Here is a 20,432-nt window from a genome sequence, read left to right as displayed (position 1 = left end):
TTTGGTAGTTGTATATTTTATAAAGTTCTTTTTTTGCTTTCATTTCCCATATTCCTAATTCAGTTTGGTGTCTCTCAGTCAATTCCTATAAGAATCAAATTACATGTTTCCTATTGTTTTAGTTTTTGCAATAACATATCGCGAAAAGTAACCGCTAAGATCTTACACAATGCGACATGGAAGCAAAATACATATTTTGTAACCTAAAACCTGAATATAAACCTGATTATCAGTGGTGCTACAATGAAGCCAATCACATCTGAGCCCCTTAAATACATAGATATGTTAATGTAAAGCTCTGTGACCTCGGTATTAGTCTTTTCTTTGCGGCATGTGGTTGTGGGTGAGGGGGTTTACAGCAGATGGACAGTTTTTAGGGCCTGTGGGGGTTTTGAGTCTCCAATCAAGGCAACAATAGGACAGCCGAGAAAAGCTCCAGCTGCCGTCCAGAAAGTGAGACCCAGCAACAGACAACAGATGTGCTGTTGTTGTGGAAAAGGACAATGTTGTGCTGTTATGAAGATTTATGCAGTTGAAAAACTGGAGCGTATGTAGATGTGTGTGAAATAAAAATAAAAATCTATCTAAAATAAAAATAAAATTTGTATTTTCTTGATTTATAAAATGAAAACATGATGAGACAACATACATAGCAGGTTTTATTTTTTTATCTTAAAAGTGTTTCAGAACTTTTCATAAAATGTTAAGTGATTTTATTTGGGTTTTTGATATTATGGTCCTGATTTATGGATAAAAACAAAAATTACAAAAGAAGAAAAGTAAACGAAAGAAAAAGATTAAGAAAGAAGACAGAAAAAGAAAGAATGAAAGAAAATAAAAAGTTAAAAAGACTAAAAAAGAAGAGAAAGATATAGAAAATAAAAAACTAAGAAAAAGTCAAAGAAAGCGAACAAAAGTAAATGTATAAGTAAAAGAAAGAAAAACATACATTAAAAGTAAAGGAAAGAAAACAATAAAAGAAGGAAATTATAAATAAAAATTGAAAAAAGAAAAGGATAAAAAAGGAAAGAAAAGGATCGTGATGTCACTGACGGAGCTTCTCTCTCTCTCTCTCTCTCTGTTGCTCTTCAGTCTGACTTGAAGCTAACAGCTAACCGGAACCGTAAAGATGCTATTGGACCCATAAACAGAGTAACGGCGGCTCTGCTGGGCTCAGTACCGGCTCTTTGAACTCTTATCGGGTCAGCTGGCCTATTGCTGGGTTCGGGTTCTGGTTGCTGTGACGGTGGACGGGCTGGATGGCCATGTAGCTCCGTTAGCATGTTTCGGCTTCTGGGCCACTTTCTCCACCGTTAGGCTCATTAGCAACAGTCCGCCTGTTATCGCTCCTCTATGGGGGGGAATATCTATTCGTGTTGCAGTTAGATAGCCGTATTTCATCTCAACATGTGTCGGTGTGTTGAACCAGCGGAGCTTGTTCTCGTTATGAACCCTTTAACCAGCTAGTAAGAACCGCAGCGCTGCTAGCTGAAGCTAACGGGCTCGGATGTCTTTGTTTCCAGCGGCGCAGGTCAGCTGCGGCCGTTAGAGGAGGATTTTATGGAGATTTTAACGCGTTGATTCTGGGATCTGGTGTTTTAAAAAAAATTATTATTAATGTGGTCAGCTGACATGCAGCGCTCTCTTCTGTGACCTTGGTATCATCGCAGCAGATCGATCAGAAATAAGCCCAACAGCTGGTTCCGACTCCAGGGTTACTATGGCCCTCAGTTCAGACTGCAGGCAGAGGGTCGTTTACCTGCTGCTCCTGTCAGGTAAGTTCTCGCTTCCTGGGTTCAAATGGGTCAGAAAGATTTTATTTAATGACTGCATCAGTGTAAAATTAATCAAATTATTTGGTTATTGATCTCTATTCTATTGTAAACAGTTTTCGCGATTAAATGACTCCATTTTTAGGGTGTCATCTCACTACAAACATTAAAAACTCCCCTCTAGTTTCGATTTTTATTATATAAAACATGTAAAGATCCTTAAAAAGGTATAAATGTTTCTTAAGCTGAAAATCAGTGTTTATAAACACAGATTACTTTCTGGTAATTGCTCCTCAATGTGATGATCTTTTAGGCCCGTGGCAATAACAATAAATGATCCCAGTAGTTATTGCAATAAACAGTAATATTTTCAAGTTATATAATGGTTATGGCATAAAAATTGCAAGAACATTTTGTTCTCAAAGATCAATAAACTTTCAATTCTAATGAACATCTAATACTGGAACTGGAAGACATTTTAAATATTCAAAAGAAAGAAACAAAACAGAATAAAATAAACAATGAAGTCTCTGTAAACAAAATTGATACGATTAATTTATTGCGACAGGCCTAAGTATGTTTAAATGAAGATGTGACTTTTCCTGGTAATTACTAATTTCAGTTTTTCCCCCCTGATTTATGACGAGTTTTTTGTATCTGATTGGATTTTTTGTCTACAATCAAACAAAATATCTTGATTTTTGTTAATGTGCTGGTTATTGGGTTATTTCAATTTATGTCATTCAGTGTAATCTCTTTCATCTGAGGGTCTACTATATGTCATAAATTATTTGTTTTTAATCAAACAGAAATGGGAGAAAATGTAAAAATAATTCCAATTTATGCATCAAAGTATATTTGTCACCTTAAATTATTTTAAATTTAATTTTTAAAAAGGTATGAAAAGTCCCTGCTATTGGTTTATGATTTAAGAGACAAAAAATTGATTTGATAAACAGAAAAATTTGTAAATCTGTTAATATTCAGAAAAATCTGTAGTTCTGATTTCTGGTGCTTCTCAATCTTTAAATATAGATCACCTATTTTAACTTCACATGTAAATTTTTTAAATAAAAATGTACATTTTATTGTCAGATTTATTTGATCAGGTTAAATTTTGACTGTTTCTTTAAATAAATCACTGCTTTTGCATTAAAAATGTAGAAAGGCTGAATCAGTGCTTTCTCTCTCTTTTTTTGTTGTCGCATTACGCCAGTGTTTACCAGTGAAATGAGAACGCCATCCCATAATCCTCCACAGGAACAGCATTAAAGTGATGCTCTGCAGGGACATAATCAGATCATCAGCATAATGCTATTCATCGTAGTATTATTCATCTGACTGTCAGGAGGAGAAAACATGTGTATCATGGAAAATATTTTTTTACTTATTTAATAAAACCTTTATATTTTAATTTGTTTTAGAGTTCTGCTTTGTCTGAAAACACAGATTGCTCTTTTCTTTTAAATGAAACTGTTTCATTTAAGCATTTCTGGCTGATTACTATCATAAAAGAATCTGTTGTTTGTTATTTAGAATAAGAATAAGCCTAATGCGTATGAATGTGCTGTTCTCCCAGGATGCATTGCTTCTTCTCAGAAGAATGACAACGTCTACGTGTCTGGATTTTCTAACGGTGCGTTCAGAGTCTCTCAGCTGTCGGTGTTTAGCGATTCCTGCAGTGAAACTGTAACAGAAGTCGTCTTCCCTCCATGCAGCCTGCGGCGACGTGGCCGAGCTCCTGTGGGCGTCCAGCGGCATCATCACCAGCCCCGGCTGGCCCTTTCAGTACCCGGCCAGGCTCAACTGCAGCTGGAACATCAGGGCCCGACCCGGGGACTCCATCACCATCAGGTGACGCGCGCTACACCGCAAGCCAGCATGTTATATTAATGTTAATATTAACTTAAACCTTTCAGTTTTTCAGCATCGAGCAGAGCTGCACCGATTCTGATTACCGATCTTTACAAAGCCTGACCTGCTGATTCTGACCGATACTTTTTTTGTCTGAAGTGTTGCTAAATATAGCAAGAAAGTTGCTGAGATTGTAACAGTGGGGTGACGATTGTTAACTGTAAATGAGCAGACACGACCTGGTGGGCCGGTCCTTCAATCAAGCCTCTAAAAGCAGAGCAGAAAAGGACGAAGGTTGATTTTTTTTTTAACCTTTGCTGAACTGGATAAGTATCTGCCGGCCATCAGCCATTTTGTCTGTTTTTTGCATTGAATTTCCACAACAAAATGTCACAAAAAGTACCAGTAATATATATTTTTTTCTTGTCACTGGAAAGTATCTGCTTTTATTACATCACTTACCACAAATATCAACATCCAATAAGAAAATGAATCCATAAACTAAGAAAATATAAGTAGAATTGTGGTTCATTTCCTACAGGAGATATTTATCAGTAATTAATTGTCTTTTTAGGTTGCAGCTCTAAGCGACTTTTTTGTAGCTGAGGATAAACATGGATCCTTTGATTATAAAGTTTTCAGACTCCTGATTTGAATCTCATATTTGTTTCCAAAGAAGGAAGTTGGTTTTTCTGAATGTTTTTAGACGCATATTTTGGTTGAACTTGAGGGATTATTTTAGAAAACTGGCCCTTTAATTGGCCGGCTGCTCGGTTCATGATGTGCTTTTGCTCTTCCTGTGGTTTCCTGCTATCCGTCTGTTCTGGGTTTATTTCAGTTCAGGGTCAAAGTTCAGGCTGACGTTCAGACCTAAAGTTAAATCAGACGACTACATGTGCCGGCCTGTTTCAGAGTTAGTTTTAGGAAACATTTCAAACCTTTTCTGCTTATCAGTTCCTGCATTTTAAACTTTTTATAGTTAATGTGTGTTGTTTGTTAGTTAATGCACTCAATGGTTTCTTTAAAATTCTCACTTTTTTTTCAAAATTTTCTTTTTTCAGAATCATGACTTTTTTTCTCAAATTTGACTTTAAAAAAAAACAGACTTTTTTGCAGAATTAAATTTTTTTTTCCTCAAAATGGTGACTTTAATTTCGGACTCTTTTTCTTCTGAGATCCGACATCAATTCTGATTAAAAATTCAGAATCTTTTTATTTATTTTTTCAGTGGCCCTATTCCTCCTCTGTATATTTCAGTCATTCTCTCCCAGGATGAAGAACATTTTTATTTATTTTTTTTGTAGTTTCCAAGACTTCGACCTGCAGGGTTCTCACCGCTGCACCTCAGACTGGATGTCCATCAGCAGCTACAGGAGCCTGGACGGCCTGCGGGTCTGCGGCTCCTCCCTGCCGCCCCCTTACATCTCGTCCCAGGATCACGTCTGGATCCACTTCCACTCTGACGACGGCCTGGCGGGGAAAGGCTTCCGGCTGTCCTACATCACCGGTGAGGACGATGCGCTCAGCTCTTGGTCAGATTTGAGAGCGGCGGTGATTTGAAGAGACGCCCTTCCTTTCTCCATCATCCTGTGATCTCTCCGGTCTGGCGTGTCGTCCTGTTTGTTGCGTAATGGCTGTTCAGAGAGCAGTGATGTAATTCTGGATTAGACTCAGATTTAAATCCTCAGAGCGAGAACTAAATGGAGACGTCAGGGCAGCACAGAGAGATTCCAGCTGTCGTTAATCAGGATTAACGTTGCAGGTAAACCGGAGGCGTCCAGCTGCGATGTGGACCAGTTCCACTGCTCTAATGGGAAGTGCATCCCGGACTGGTGGCGCTGTAACTCCATGGATGAATGCGGGGATAACTCGGACGAAGAGCTGTGTGTGGACTCGCCGTTTTCCTTCCAGCCTTGCAACCTGAACCAGTTCCCCTGCTTGTCCCGGTACACCCGGATCTACACCTGCCTGCCCCACAGCCTGCGCTGCGACGGCAGCATCGACTGCCAGGTGAGAGCCCGGTTCAAAGCAGGCGACACCAACAGAACCAATGGACTTTATGAACTCTTCTAGACCAATCGTAGCACCAACGATCCAGCCAAATTTAATTCAGTGCCGTAATTCCGCAACACTTTGCGCTATCTCAAAAATTCCAACGGTCTCTGAAAGGGGAGACGTTGCGCTTTTCACTCCTTTCGGAGCAGGAAGTGAAATTAATCTGAGGAGGATCTGTTAATAGACTGTAAATTGTGAAAATAACTGCTAGATATTGAAAGTTCCAGTTGTTTTGGAGAAATGGGCAAAAATATTTATTCACAGGACATTTAAAGAACTGCGTACAATTAAAATAAGCAAAAATATCCAGGCGGAGATTTGAAACTTAGATCTCAAAGGTTTAAGAGACACAACAAGTCGACTGGGAGGGCAGATTAATTCAGTTTTTTCTCCATATAATTCATCACTCAGCAGTTTTTCATCCTAATTAAAAACCGTTTCTGATTAAGTTGGTGTTTCTCTGTTCTCAGGATCTCGGCGATGAGATCGACTGCGACGTTCCCACCTGTGGCGAGTGGCTGAGGAACTTCTACGGCTCCTTCAGCTCCCCAAACTACCCCGACTTTTACCCTCCAGGAAGTAACTGCACCTGGCTGATTGACACTGGTGACCACCGGAAGGTAACCTCTGACCCCCTGGGCTCAAGCAGAAATCTGAAGAAGAACCTCCGTGATCATCCTGCTCTTCCTCCTGCAGGTCATCCTCAGGTTCACCGACTTTAAGCTGGACGGGACCGGGTACGGCGATTATGTTAAAGTCTATGACGGTCTGGAGGAGAACCCTCGCCGCCTCCTCCGGGTGCTGACGGCGTTCGACTCCAGAGCGCCCGTTGCCGTGGTTTCCTCCTCCGGTCAGCTCAGAGTTCACTTCTACGCTGACAAGATCAACGCCGCCAGAGGCTTCAACGTCACCTACCAGGTTGGTCCAGACTCGGTTCTGAAAGGACTTTCACTATTAGGCCCGTCACGATTACAAACTTTCTGGACAATAAATTGTCCCAGAGGTTATTGCCATAAACAATAATATTGTTGTTTTGAAACCATTTTCAAGTGATATAATGGTATAATGATGAAAGAATACATTCTCAAAGATAAATAAACTTTAAATTCTGATGAATGTTTAACACTGGAACTGGAAGACATTTTAAATATCCAAAATAAACAAAAAAACAGAAACGACAAATAAAATACATTTTTTTTAGAAAGGGCTTAATGAGACTACAAACTTTAATCATCCAGTTTTTTTGTAGAAAGAGAAAAATTAAATGAAATCATGCAAATGGAAATTATTACGTTTGCTTTAAATTATAATGCCATTAATTGATTTATTGTTTATGGGACAGGCCAACTTCACACTGTTTTCTAGTACTGAGCGATAAATCGATTTAGTCAATTAATTGAATTTTTGTTTTTTTAATATTTAGTATTTAGAAAATCTGCATTTTTTTAGTTTGTTTTTTGGATGTGATGTCATCACCTCCAGAGCTGCCATCTTGTTTGGCAAGAGAGTTTTTCAGCTTCTGTTTATTTGGATTTTGAATTCAGATCAACTGTATGACAAAATATTTGGGCCAGGCTAAGATTATTATTATTATTATAAATATGTGAGTAATGTCATAATATTAGGCAAATGAAGATGTAATCTTATTAGAACTTCTGCTCAAAAAATTCAAATAAAGATTGTTGGACATCTTGTGAAGTTATTCAGGAAGTTAATCATTTAACACGTCAGCGTGTTAAATTACAATCTGTTGCAGGATTTTGAAACGTTTGAGCAAACGACTGTTTCGAAGAAATAAACACAGACCTCATAACTTTAGAAGCTTTTCTCTTATTAAAACAACTTTTCTCTTAATTTTATGACGTTCTTCTGGTATAATTATGCTAAAATCATGACTATATTCTAAATAAATTTCTCATAGCCTCGCCCTAGTACTCTGTTGTATAACTCGCAGAAGAGATGACTGAAATAAAAGCCACTTTTTAAAAAAATATTTTTTGTCATTTGTAATTTATTTTTTTAGAGAAAAAAAAGCTAGAAATTGGATCTGGTATGAAAAACTTTGCACATTTTATTTAGAAGCTCTACTATTTTCTGAGCTGTTTTATCAGTTTCCATTCCATCATTGTGTTTGTGTCTGACCCGGTTCTGTTCTGCTGCAGGTGGACGGGTTCTGCCTGCCCTGGGAGGTTCCCTGCGGGGGGAACTGGGGCTGCTACACGGAGCAGCAGCGCTGCGACGGCTACTGGCACTGTCCGAACGGCCGGGACGAGCTGAACTGCTCGTCCTGCCAGGAGGACGAGTTCCCCTGCTCCAGGAACGGAGCCTGCTACCCGCGCTCCGACCGCTGCAACTACCAGAACCGCTGTCCCAACGGGTCGGATGAAAAAAACTGCTTCTTCTGCCAACCTGGAAACTTCCACTGCAAGGTGAGACGTCCGGCCGACTGCAGGCCGGGAAATGTTTAGTTTTATTGTCCCAGAGGAGCAGTTAAAGATAACCTCCTTATGCAGCGATTAGCAAAATAAAACAGTTTGAATTTGATGAAACTAAAATGAGGGAAACGTTCAAACATTACAGATGAAATGGGAAAGAGGAGGCACATGGGTGAATAAATAAAAACATTAAGAGGAACTTTTAAAAAATGGGATATTATTATTTTTAGTACATTTTTCTGTTTGGTAAATTGCTGCAGCTGAAATTAATTACGTCTTGGTTTTTGGTATTATGCAAATTTTATAATTGCTTATTATTTTGACCAAACCTTAATAAAAAATTTTGTTTCATCATTTATCTACCTGTGATTGTTGTGAAGCATTTTGGTCGGCTGAGGTTGTTATAAATGTGCTGTAAAAATAAACTTTGACTTGATTTGATTGAATATGGTGAAGAAACATTGTTTCTTACGTTGGGCTAATTAATCAGTTATTGAAATAATCGTTAATTAATTTCGTTATGAATTAAATGTTTACTGGAGTAAACTGAACATGTTATTTGCTGGAAAAACAACATATTCAGAGCAGTAATTAACCCAAAACTATATATGTATATGTACAAATTTAACATTTAAGATGAAAACATCTTAAATGTCTGTAAACGTGTTTCAGCCAAAGCTCCTCAAATGGAGTTTTTAGCTTCATTTAGTTCAAATTCACTATATGTATGCAATGTTAAGTATCTTTTTATGCATTTCCAATACTGGATAAAAAAAGTGATTTAAATGAAAAATCTGCAGATTTGTTGTCAGAATAATTTATTACTAAAGTAATTGTTAGTTGCAACCTCAGTGTCTATTACTGCTTAAAAACACATTGCGTCACTTTTAGTTCTGTAAAACTAATTTATTTATTTATTTTTTTTTCCAGAACAACCGCTGCGTGTTCGAGTCGTGGGTGTGCGACGCTCAGGACGACTGCGGCGACGGCAGCGACGAGGAGAGCTGCCCCATCATCGTCCCCACCAGAGTCATCACCGCCGCCGTCATCGGCAGCCTGATCTGCGGCCTGCTGCTGGTCATCGCCCTCGGCTGCACCTGCAAGCTTTACTCGCTGCGCATGTTTGAGCGCAGGTGAGGCGTCGCGCTGCGTTGCAGGTTGTTGGATCTCTGCTGGGCGACGGGTGGGGATAAAAACTGTGTGGTTGCCGCAGGTCGTTTGAGACGCAGCTGTCCAGGGTGGAGGCGGAGCTGCTGAGGAGGGAGGCTCCGCCCTCCTACGGCCAGCTGATCGCTCAGGGCCTGATCCCCCCGGTGGAGGATTTCCCTGTCTGTTCTGGCAACCAGGTACAGATACACAGTTGGTCCAGAAACGCATGATTACACATCACCATTATTCAGCTTACTGGATAAGTTTTCACTTAAACCTGCTGAAAATCTAGTGTTGCTTCTACGGCTCAATGAGGAAATACAAGATGAACAGAAAATCATCAGAACTGAAAACATTTAGTTTGTCAGGAATCCAACAGCAACTTGATTATACTGCAGAGTTACGCTCTCAATTAATGTCTTGCTTTAAGGTGACTTTATCCCGACTATTAAATTTCTACACTGCCTCTTGTACTCTAAGAAATAAAATTTAAAAATTTTATTAGAGGTTTGACTTGATTAAGGATTATATCCTGTAGTTTGTTTATCATCATTTAATCAAATACTATTGACTAATAACAGCAACATTTTCAATTCAAAAACCATATCTGTTGCTAAATTATTAAATAGACAAATAATATATTTATGGTTTTTATCTGTTATTTAGGTTGTTCAACAATCATAAAGCAAAGTGCTATTACACCAATTCAACTTTTAAATATGCATCTGATCATTAATTCATTTATCTCTTTTGAAAAATACTTTAGAAATGTGAACGCTGATGTTATGATTTTGAGTCTTAAATCATAATTGAGAGAATTAATCAGAATTTTGACTTTCAAAGTTATAGTTATGAAATTAAATGTCCAAAAATGTCAGAAGTGAATGGATATTCTGCAAACTATAAGGCATTTCTTGAGACAAATGAAAAACCAATAGCAAACTATTCTTTTCGAGGAATTAAATGTTTTCTAAGATCTAAATCACACATAGAAATGTAGGGCTGAAACGATTAATCGCATTACTTGTGAATAATCAACCGTTAACCAATTTACCAAACGATTAATCGTTTTAAAAAACCCATTTGCTGAAAGAACAATTCCCCCAGAGCCAAAACTGCACAAAAATATATTAATTTTGAATTTAAAATAAGAAAATCCTTTCATAGTCTGTGAAAATGCTCTGCAGATGCATCCTTTACTACAAATGATCAAGTGAACACTAAAGGAATGTTATATTTTTGCATTTTAGGCAATAATATATTTATTTTAAAAAGGAATAAAATGTTCTGTTAGCATTTTCTCAGTGTATTTCTAACACTGTATACAAAAGCTGAAATGGTTAAATGAAAAATCTGCAGAATATACACTTGGTATTAATCTGATTAATTGATTATTCGTCAGAATAATTAATTTATAGTCAAAATATTTGATTAATCATCAGAATAATTGATCGAATAATAGATACTAAAACAGTTAGTTGGAGAAATGTTCTGTCTGTATCCCGTCTCTTTTAGTGAAAGGTTCTTGTTAATAATAATGTGAGCTCAGCTCTGTGTTTTTAAATGGACCCGTCTGTTTAAGGTTTTCTCTGGTCCGTTTTTCCTCAGGCGTCGGTTCTGGAAAACCTCCGCCAGGCTGTGCGCTCTCAGCTCGGCTTCACCTCCATCAGACTTCCCTCCGCTGGCCGCCATCGCAACCTGTGGCGCAGACTCTTCACCTTCTCTCGATCTCGCCGCTCCGGTTCTCTGGCTCTTGTTTCTGCTGACCTGGAGGACAGCTCCGGCACTGGGAGCACTGGGAGCTCCGGCTCGGACCTGCTGTCTCCCGACTCCGATGACACCGACACAGAGGGGGAGAGAGGGCGAGGGGTCGGCGCCGTGGGTGGGCCCGTCGCCCCGCTGCCTAACAAAACCCCACCTCCTTCCGCCGTGGAGGCCGTCGGGTCGGTGGCGGCGTCTGTGGCCTCAACGCCGAGCCGAGGCCGCGATCGGCCCAGAGAAACCCCGCCCCCGTCCAGCCCGGTTACCGTGGTAACGACCAGCTCTGATCCGGACGTTTCCGAGCCCCAGCCTCCTTCGTCCACCGCCCTGCAGCGCCTGGCCCAGAACCTGCACCGCCTCGCCAGGAATCTGACCAGAACTAACCAGAACCAGCAGAACCAACCGTGGACCAATCAAAGCCCACTGCGCCAGCTGGAGACGGGAAGAAACGACCCTGAGGCTGCCGAGCGGCGGGGAAGCAGAGAGGAAGAGGAAGACGTTGAGCTCCTCATCCCTGTCTCTGACTCGGACTCTTCATCTTCCTCCTCTTCATCGCTTAGCGACATACGACAGCCTCTGCTGGAGCCGCACCCGTCCTGCGCCGCCGGCCCGGTCCACCATCACCACCGTGGCGCGAGCGGCCGTGGGGGACGGGACGGCACCTGTGAACACTGCGGGATGGTCCACACCGCTCAGATCCCCGACGCCTGCCTCGAGGCCACGGGCAAGACGGAGAGCAGCGACGACGAGCTGCTGCTGCTCTGCTAGCAGGCTAGCCTGCCAGCTAACATGCTAACTGTCCAGCGTTTCCTCATTCATTGGCTACCATGCTCACTGATTGGCTAACAAGACAACATGCCAACTTCCAAGTAACATTACTAACACATCTCTTAAATTTACTCTTCTGCTAGCTAACACGCTAACTTCAGGGCTGCCATTCTTTTACTCTGAAGCTGCATCATGCTAACTCGCTAAACTTGCTAACCCAGAATAACAAATTAGCTCTTCATTTCTAAGAAGCTAGCTAATGCTATGAATGCCACCCAGACATTTCACTTCAAATAGCTAACTATCTAGCTAACAATGCTAACACATCACACTGTGCTAAAGCTACTAATTAATTTCTTTTTCAGTTTGTTAGCATGCTAGCTGGATTAAAGGTTAAAGATAAATGTACCAAACAGACACTTGGGTGTGATGTCACTGGTTCCTATTGGTACGAACAAAAAAACAAAAAGTTTTTTGGTTCCTCTGCGGTTTGTTTACCGCCTGCCAACCCCACATGTTCGGCCACCATTTCACCACTTCGCTGTTTTGTTATCCAAATTTCCTTGAGTATGAAACAGTGCTGTTTACTGTTAGATACAAGACTCCAATCAATAATATCTACCAGCAATAGGTCACTTAGCATTCGTTTGGCTCGATCACACACCACTGCTAACAACTTTGCATCTTACATCCCTTACACTATATTATTAAATTCTGGGTTAGATTTGGGCTTTTCTTCTCACTATTAATCTCAGAATTTCATGAAAATACTTGCATATACAGGTGGTACAAATGTACTTGTTCACAGGTACTAAATGATAGACTAACTGGTCGTCAGCAAAGAAGCAAAATTACCGAAATCCCACATGCTCTCTTGTTCCCTCTCGCAGGCAAATGGCGCTTCATCGTCTTCTCATATATTAGCTAACATGCTAACTGATCTACCAACATGCCAACATCCAAGTAACATTATAAACATGTTAGCTTTAGGACTGCCATTATTTTTCTGTAAAACTGTACCAAGCTAACTCAGTAAACCTGAGACTAACATGCTAACACAGAGTAACAAGTTAACTCTTCATTTCTAACAAGCGAGCTAATGCTATAAATGCCACCCAGAGCTTTCACTTCAAATGCCTAGCTAGCATACAGTGCTAGCACGTCACACTGGACTAGAGCTTCTGTCTAATTTCTTTTACGGTTTGTTAGCATGCTAGCTGGATTAAAGGTTACAGATAAATGTACCAATCAGAGTCTTGGGTGTGATGTCACTGTTTCCTATTGGTACGACCAAAAAAACTAAACGGTTTGTGGTTCCTCTGCTGTTTACCGCCTGCCAACCACGCGTTCAGCCACCAGCCATTTCGCCACTTCGCTGTTATGTTACCGGTTTAACAGATTTTGTTTTTTAGTATGAGATGGTGGTGTTTAAACCGTTAGACACAAGGAAATGTGGTCATAAGACTCCAATCAACAATATCTACCAGCAATAGGTCACTTACAATTAAATTAAGAAATTCTGGGTGAGATTTGGGCTTTTCTTCTCACTATTTATAACAGAATTTCATAAAAATATTTAACTGTAGCAAAAAATAAATTGGTACGCCATGGCTTAAGGATATAGGTACGCATTTTATTGTTTACAGATACAAAATGGAGGCAAGAAGAGACTAAGAGGTTGTTGGCAAAGAGGCAAAATGACCCAAAGTCCTCATGTTCACTTGTTATTCATCGCAGGCAAATGTTCTGCTTAATGGTACGACAGTAATGATCAAACTGATGGTTCTCTGTAGTCAAGAATGGAATTGTTTGACAAAGAAACCATACAACCGGGTGATTTGTGGGAACTCCAGATCAAATGGAAAAGTTTCAAAGGTCCCTCCATTTCTAAGGCTGCTGGTTGAGTCTGTTTAAGGGAAATGATGAGGATCATGTGACCAGTGGAGGTTTCCAAAGAGGCCTGCTAGTGGGCTGACTTTATTTTAGGTTTTATTTCTCTGTGGCCAATATAAACATCTTAATGTTGATTTTTATGCTGATATTAGCCGTCAGCTGTTAGATATTGGGACAAAGTTTTATCCTTTACTGAATATAAAGCACAATGTCATTTTATTAACCTTTAATTTCATATTTTTATAACTAAATCCTCACTTAGAGATCCCGGTCATGTGATCCTCATCGCGGTCTTGAAAGTTTTTGGTTTTTTTCCGTCCTTCATGCCGCTTGTTCTGGATCGAAAAATGTGTCTCGCCCGCTCCAGTTGTTGGGTTTTTCTTCTCATTCACTTATGATAGTTTCAAAAACAAGAAATGAGACCAAAAAGTCCAAGAAGAACCACAACTGGAACGAAAAGCAGCATCGATCACATCTGCATTATAAACGTCGTGTTTTTAGTTTGTGGCTCCTCTTTTCCCGACCCAAACTGAAGCCATTCAAGCGTCTGTATTTCTGATCCTCGTTACTGTTTTGGTACTCGGCTGACTTTGTGTGAGTGTGATTGTGTATATTTATTATTATTAATATTACTATGGTTATTATTATTATTGTGTTAAGTTGTTGTTGTGAAGCTGTTTTTTCTGACTTGCATGATCCAACTTGTTTGGTGTTTTTCTTTGAGTCTGTAAAACTAAAACCTGGTAAACTGCACTAAGGATTAAAGGTTCACATCAAGTGAATTGACTCGAGAGATTTTATCTTCTTTCACTTCACATTTTCACCAAATACACTCCAGACTGCCTTATGCAGGTATGGTAAACAGAAATTACCTCCTGAATTAGTTTTTTTGTCATTTGAAGTCTAAATTAGCAGGTCTTTAAGCAGTTCTGTTACTTGATCATTATTGAACATTTCATTCAAATTCAAATGAAGATAAAGTGAAGTTTCAGAGTACACTCTAAAAACTCTTAACTTTGATTTTTAAAAACTATGTAAAATCTTTAAATGTAAAGTGTTCTGTATTTATTTTTTTCTCCCATGTTTTATAGTTTCCCTGCCTCTGCTGCCCTCTGCTGGTGATGTGTTGCAAAAAAGCGTTGTGTTTGCCAAACTGGATTATGTTCAACATTTATAAGCAAATAAAATATAAAAGAAAGTATCAAAATGCTGCTCATAATAACAAAGATTAATCTCGTTGTTATGGAGGGGCATTCAAGTGACAACGTATTAGAGCCATTGTAGAAAGGAAAAAAAGTCAAATTTGTGAGAACATGGAAATTTATGAGTTTTAAAAGTCTAAACTGTTCAACCCTTAAAACTCAGAAATTTCCAACATTTTTCTAGAATTTTTTTTTTTTAGATTAATCTCAAAATTTGAATGTTTTCTTGCAAACTTTTCAAACTAACAAATTTCCAGGGTTTTTTTTTCTAAAAAAAATTGTTAGAAAACTTTTTTTCTAGCAAATTTCAACTTTTGAAGCTTGAAAATATCGTAGATTAATCTCAAAATTTAAAATTTTTTCTTGCAACTTTTTAATTTTACAGGTTTGTCAAATAAGATGGCCGCCCTGGGCGTTCTGAAATCATTCGCTATGGAAACACCAGGAGTGCAAAAAAATGCAGATTTTCCAAAGATTAAATCTTCAGAAAACAAAAAATGGATAAATCAATAAAATGTCACCCAGCCCTAATTGTAAGAAGATTCTTGTGGAAGAAAATAATTTAATCCATTATGGGAAAAAGACGGCAACACAAAATGTAGAGAAAAAGCACCTTTTTTTCCTTTTCTTGTACATTTTTTGTTCTTGAGTCATTTCTCGTCTGAACAAACAAAAGACATTTCAAAGATAAATTTGGTTTAAATGATTTGCAAATCATTGCATTCTGTATTTATTTACATTTTATACAGCATCCCAGTTTTTTAAAACAAGGCTGTAGCAGGCATAGCAGCAGAACGTTAAACCTTACAGGACTGACGATGTTTTAGAGAACGTTCATGGATCTAAAGTCACGTTATGTAATCTGAAAAATGAGTCGCATGTCAGGGATATTTTACAAAAATCATAAATGATGAAACTATTTTCCAGTTTTCAGGCGACATTCCCAGGGTGTCGGTTTGTTTTCTCTGTTTCTGACGGTTTTTTTTTTTTTTCTTCTAATCTTTTTGTCGTTCCATGCAAAAAACACACTGCAGCAGACCTCCATGTTCCTGCATCTCCATGGAAACAGAGGCCGCCCGTCACATGACACAGAGGAGCTGCTGTGATTGGCTGGCAGCTGCGAGTCTTTTGGCCTCTCTTTTTCAAAGCATATTTTGCCCAACCGGTCCCTCCCTCTCCTCGGCGAGGGCAGGAGCCTCCCTCCACCCCGATGACATCATCATGGCACTGGTACGTCATCGTTGCGACATCATCATGCAGCATGCAGGAGCACAGGAGGGTCACTGCACCCAGCGACCGTTTGTCCCCTCCGGCTCGCCTCGAGGCCCGTTTGACGCGACGACGCAGTCGGTACCGACTCCTGATGCTACGATTTGCCGCCTTCGGTCTCCTTATTTGTTAGCGGCGCCAACGCCGGGTCCACCAATGAGGTGGCTGGAAACAGTTTGAACCAGCCAATCACCATGTTGGACAGGTCCAAGTCGTCCAATAGGATTTGAGCAGCTCCCATGAAAGATTTATGATCCATCCGTCCGTAGTCGCCCCAGACGATGATCTGCAGCGACAAGCAAACATTTAGACACATTTTCAGTTTTTTTTATTTATTAAATAAATTTTTAAGTGAAAATTTTGTTTAAAACAAAGCACATACTTTGCAACCAAAAGACAACATTTACTTTATAAAACACTATTACTGCCTTTTTTGTGGACAATCTTTGCATATATTGCAACTGCATACTTTTTATACCAGAGTCAGACCATCCAGATGTTGTTTGTGAGCATAAGGTTTGTTTTAAAGCAGATCTGACATTTTGTCAGTAAAAACTGTTCCAACATCTGTAGATGTTTAACCACTCTCACCAAACATTTTATCCAGACAATAATTAGCTGTTGAAAAGCGGTATTTTAGCTTACCTAACGGATGTGGCGTTAGCTTGATGCTACTGATGGCTAAATGTCCTCAGAATGATGTGTTGACTGTTTTATTACTGTATTGCAGTTTAGCCCTCAAGAGTAAAATACTGACTGATTATGGGTAGAAAAATGAGACTTTCAGCTGCTTCCTTTCACAGGTATTGTTATATATCTTCTAAATATAAACTACTCTTCATACAAAGATATTATAAACTGCTGGTCGACACCAAAGTGTCAGAGGAAGAATGCAGGTCAGAATTGGAATAGATATTTAAAATAAACTATTACAGTCCAATGTGGTGAATTACAGGTAGTCTTCTTCGTACAGAGCTTTTAAAGGTCCATGTAGAGTTCTCGTCTTTTAGGTCTCAAACATTTCTCCTAACCTCTTTGTCCTAATAACTTTCAATTAGTCTTTCTTTATTTATGTCACATTTCTTAACATCAGATGACCTAAGAAAGTGCACATAATATTTGTAAGCACAATAAAATGTAACCTTTGACCTGCTTTTCTATTTTTTTAAGCAACATAAAGTAGTAAAAAAAAACATTAATAGATTGTTTTTCATCAATAATCCTCAGATTAGATCAATATAATCCATCACAGAGCTGTATGGTTTATTTTTCTGCATGTCTGAGTTAAAAATAACATATTTTACAGTGTTTTTGGTTCTGTTTGTTTGAAGGGGAGATCTGTGTGTAACTTTTGTATTCCCTGATTTTTACCTGCAGCACTTTTCCTTCAGGATTTTCTTCAAACTGGAGCTGTTGCTGATAAAGCGGGTCCAGAGTTTTTCTTGCCAGACGCGTTCGTCTCTTCAGCACACATTTCCCGTTATCCATTAAATACACTTTCACATAAGGAGCTGCAACACAAGCAAACAGAATCATGAATCAGTCGGTAAAAACACACAAAAAGTTCATCTGTAGAAAGAATAGCTGCATTTCTGTCCTTTATTAGAAACATAATTTATAACATATACATGATATTTCTTCTCAGTTTTGGTTGTAGATCATTTTAAAAGACTGAAAACTGTATGTGGATAATTTATAGATTCTTATATATATTAGCTAATAAAGGGTAACAACATGTTGACGTGTGTCTGTACATTCTGTCCTGTTTTAACGTTCTCTGGATAAATGCTCCGTCCCACCACCAGGGGGCGCTGCAGGCTCTCCTTTAATATTAGCATCACTCCAGTCAGAGTCTTTTATAGCTCAATATTATCCAGTTATCATAGAAAAAGCAATAAACCAAATCCCTTTTATTATTTACCGTTTTCTTAAAGTTTCAAACAATCTATGAATTATTCAGCATGGATGGAGAAAATCTCGTCTGTTATACGTGGATTTTATTTGATAAGACCATCAAAAAGTAGAGCATACACTGCAAAAACACATTTTACCAAACATTTCGTCTAGTTTCAAGTGCAAATATCTTACTACATTTGCAGTAAGGCAAAACTAAATTAAAAGTAACTTTTCAGAAAGAATTAGGAGCTTGTTTTAAGTCAATATATATTTTTAGTTCAATTGGCAGATTATTTCACTTAAAAGACAAATTTTTACCAAATTATAAATGAAAACAATTTGATAGTGAAACAAGCACTACAGGCAATATTTTTAAATTATTTACTTAAAATAAGCTCCTAATAAGTTATTGGCTGAGAAATTACTTATAAGCTGTTACACTTGAAATAAAACAAAATAAGATATTTTCACTAGAATCTAAACAAAAATAATACTTGGTATGATTTTATTTTATAGTGTACGTTAGCTCATTTGAAAGTGAGCTAGATGGACTGAGAGCAAAAATGACTCTTTAAAATGATAAAAGTCACAAACCCTTGGACTAGGCCATTCTAACTTCTGAATATGTTTAGACCTAAACCATCCTGCTGTAATTCTGTCTGCATCTCTCATGTTGTTGTCTCAGTTCCAGCCTAGTTTATCAACAGCACTGGTTTAATTTTTAAAATCTTCAACATTATAAAATGTTTGTTTTGTCACCTGGAGTGTTCTTGTTGCCCTGTTTACCCACAAGCCCCCGGGCTCGGATCACCTCCACGTCCAGCCGCTCCTTCCTGTAGACCATCCCGATCTGGATGTCCCCTGATCAACACACAGCCGCCAGCTGGCATCAAGTCTCTTTAAATGAGCTTTTAGATACAAACAGACACTTCCTGCAGATATTTTTATCCTTACATAGCCTCCTCTATGGAGGGCAGGAAGTGACAAAATTAAATAAATTACCATAGCATAAAATATATACATCCTATTAATTAATTGAATGTATCATAAAATACGGCCCGGAACATTAGCTGGAGATAGGCACCAGCACCTCCCGACCCCACTAAGGGACAAGGGTGTATTTATTTAATTTTGTCACTGCTGACCCTCCATACTCATCAACTAAGACAGATACAGTAGATCCTCACAGAAACTAGAAAGAACGTGAAAACTGCAACATGTAAACAAATATTTATTCTATATTTTTAGACATAGAGAATAGATGAAGAAACATTCTCAGCACTAAATGTTAAACAACTAAGATTTTTTATAAAATTATTTTAAATAAAATTATTTTAATCAATGTGTAACTTTAAATCTGCCCTTTGCAAAATAAAAAATAAGTAATTGAAAAAAAAGTAAAACTTTTTATGGTTAAAAGTGGAAATTCTAAAATAAATAAGTATAGATGTGAATGACTGCATGAGGATGATGTATGATTGAATAAATAAATAATGTTTAAATATTGATAATAATTGATACCCATGGGGGGCGTGGCCAGCGTCTGGCGTCCAGCCAATTGTCCGGGACCTAATCCCTCCAGGAAGCCGGTGAACTGCTTATCTGACGCCAGTTTCACTCCTGGAAATATCAGACTGACGACAAGAAACAAACAAACAAACAGACATATTAATATTATTAGGCATTAGCAGCTTTCCCATTACAAATGTGTGAAAAACTTATTCGATATTCTGCTAGGAACCTGTAGCATCATGCAATTAAAATGCAAAATACAAAAATGTTTATATTTTGGCTGAAAAATCCCCTCATTGCAGTGCAAAACTTTATTAAGAAACATGAGATATTTTTTTCAATTGATGTGTTTCAATTAAACTGATTTATTTACGTAATTTAAATTTTATGGCCAACGGAAAATACAGAAAATGCAAACCTGTCCAACAAGAGAAATATTCAGTGTTGGGTAGTAACTGGTTACATTTACATGAGTAACTTTTTTTTCTGTTTGTTTACTTTTAAGAGTATTTCTACTATGCTGAATTTTTTCTTTCACATGAGTAATTTTATTGTGAAGTATTTCTGCTCTTACTTAAGTCAAATTTCTGGCTTTTCTAAACACTGAATGAAATACAAACATTCACCAGACTCACTCCTGCAGTTTTTGTTAAAGTTTCTGAAGTTTTTTATTGAAAGAAACTGATTTGGAAACATTTTTCTTTTGCCTGATTTTATTATTCTTTTGTTTCTTATATGAATTATTGTCATTTTTGTGCTTTAATTACCAAAACTTTTCACTTTACATTTTGGTCCGCCTGATGATATAATTTTTAAATATTAAATGATTGATAATTTGATCAGTTAATCAATAGACTTTTTACCAA

At 38.3% G+C, this 20,432-nt stretch overlaps 2 protein-coding genes across 10 annotated transcripts in view; one reads left to right on the top strand and one right to left on the bottom strand.

The window, feature by feature from the left end:
- The first annotated feature begins 1,056 nt into the window (after positions 1–1,056).
- On the top strand, positions 1,057–14,469 carry lrp12 (low density lipoprotein receptor-related protein 12). The gene is made up of 11 exons (XM_032580399.1): positions 1,057–1,775; positions 3,352–3,408; positions 3,491–3,626; positions 4,931–5,133; positions 5,389–5,636; positions 6,152–6,301; positions 6,378–6,599; positions 7,844–8,110; positions 9,047–9,249; positions 9,330–9,462; positions 10,874–14,469. The coding sequence occupies exons 1-11, from the start codon at positions 1,721–1,723 to the stop codon at positions 11,792–11,794; spliced, it is 2,595 nt and encodes an 864-aa protein (XP_032436290.1). The 5' UTR covers positions 1,057–1,720; the 3' UTR covers positions 11,795–14,469.
- A 1,019-nt stretch (positions 14,470–15,488) lies between these two features.
- The window catches only part of LOC116730864 (regulating synaptic membrane exocytosis protein 2-like), a 47,126-nt gene continuing 42,182 nt past the window's right edge, over positions 15,489–20,432 (bottom strand). For all 9 annotated transcript variants that reach the window (XM_032580394.1, XM_032580386.1, XM_032580388.1 and 6 more), the window contains 4 exons: positions 19,576–19,688; positions 18,814–18,915; positions 17,530–17,669; positions 15,489–16,444 (listed from right to left, as the gene is read on the bottom strand). In XM_032580394.1, the coding sequence (XP_032436285.1) occupies positions 16,256–16,444; positions 17,530–17,669; positions 18,814–18,915; positions 19,576–19,688 (544 nt within the window). In that variant the 3' untranslated portion in view covers positions 15,489–16,255. The remainder of the gene's footprint in view (positions 16,445–17,529; positions 17,670–18,813; positions 18,916–19,575; positions 19,689–20,432) is intronic.

This window comes from Xiphophorus hellerii, chromosome 13 (assembly GCF_003331165.1).
Source record: "Xiphophorus hellerii strain 12219 chromosome 13, Xiphophorus_hellerii-4.1, whole genome shotgun sequence".
Taxonomy (NCBI): domain Eukaryota; kingdom Metazoa; phylum Chordata; class Actinopteri; order Cyprinodontiformes; family Poeciliidae; genus Xiphophorus; species Xiphophorus hellerii.
The sequence above is the reverse complement of the archived record's forward strand: the minus strand, read 5'-3'. Positions and strand labels throughout refer to the sequence as shown.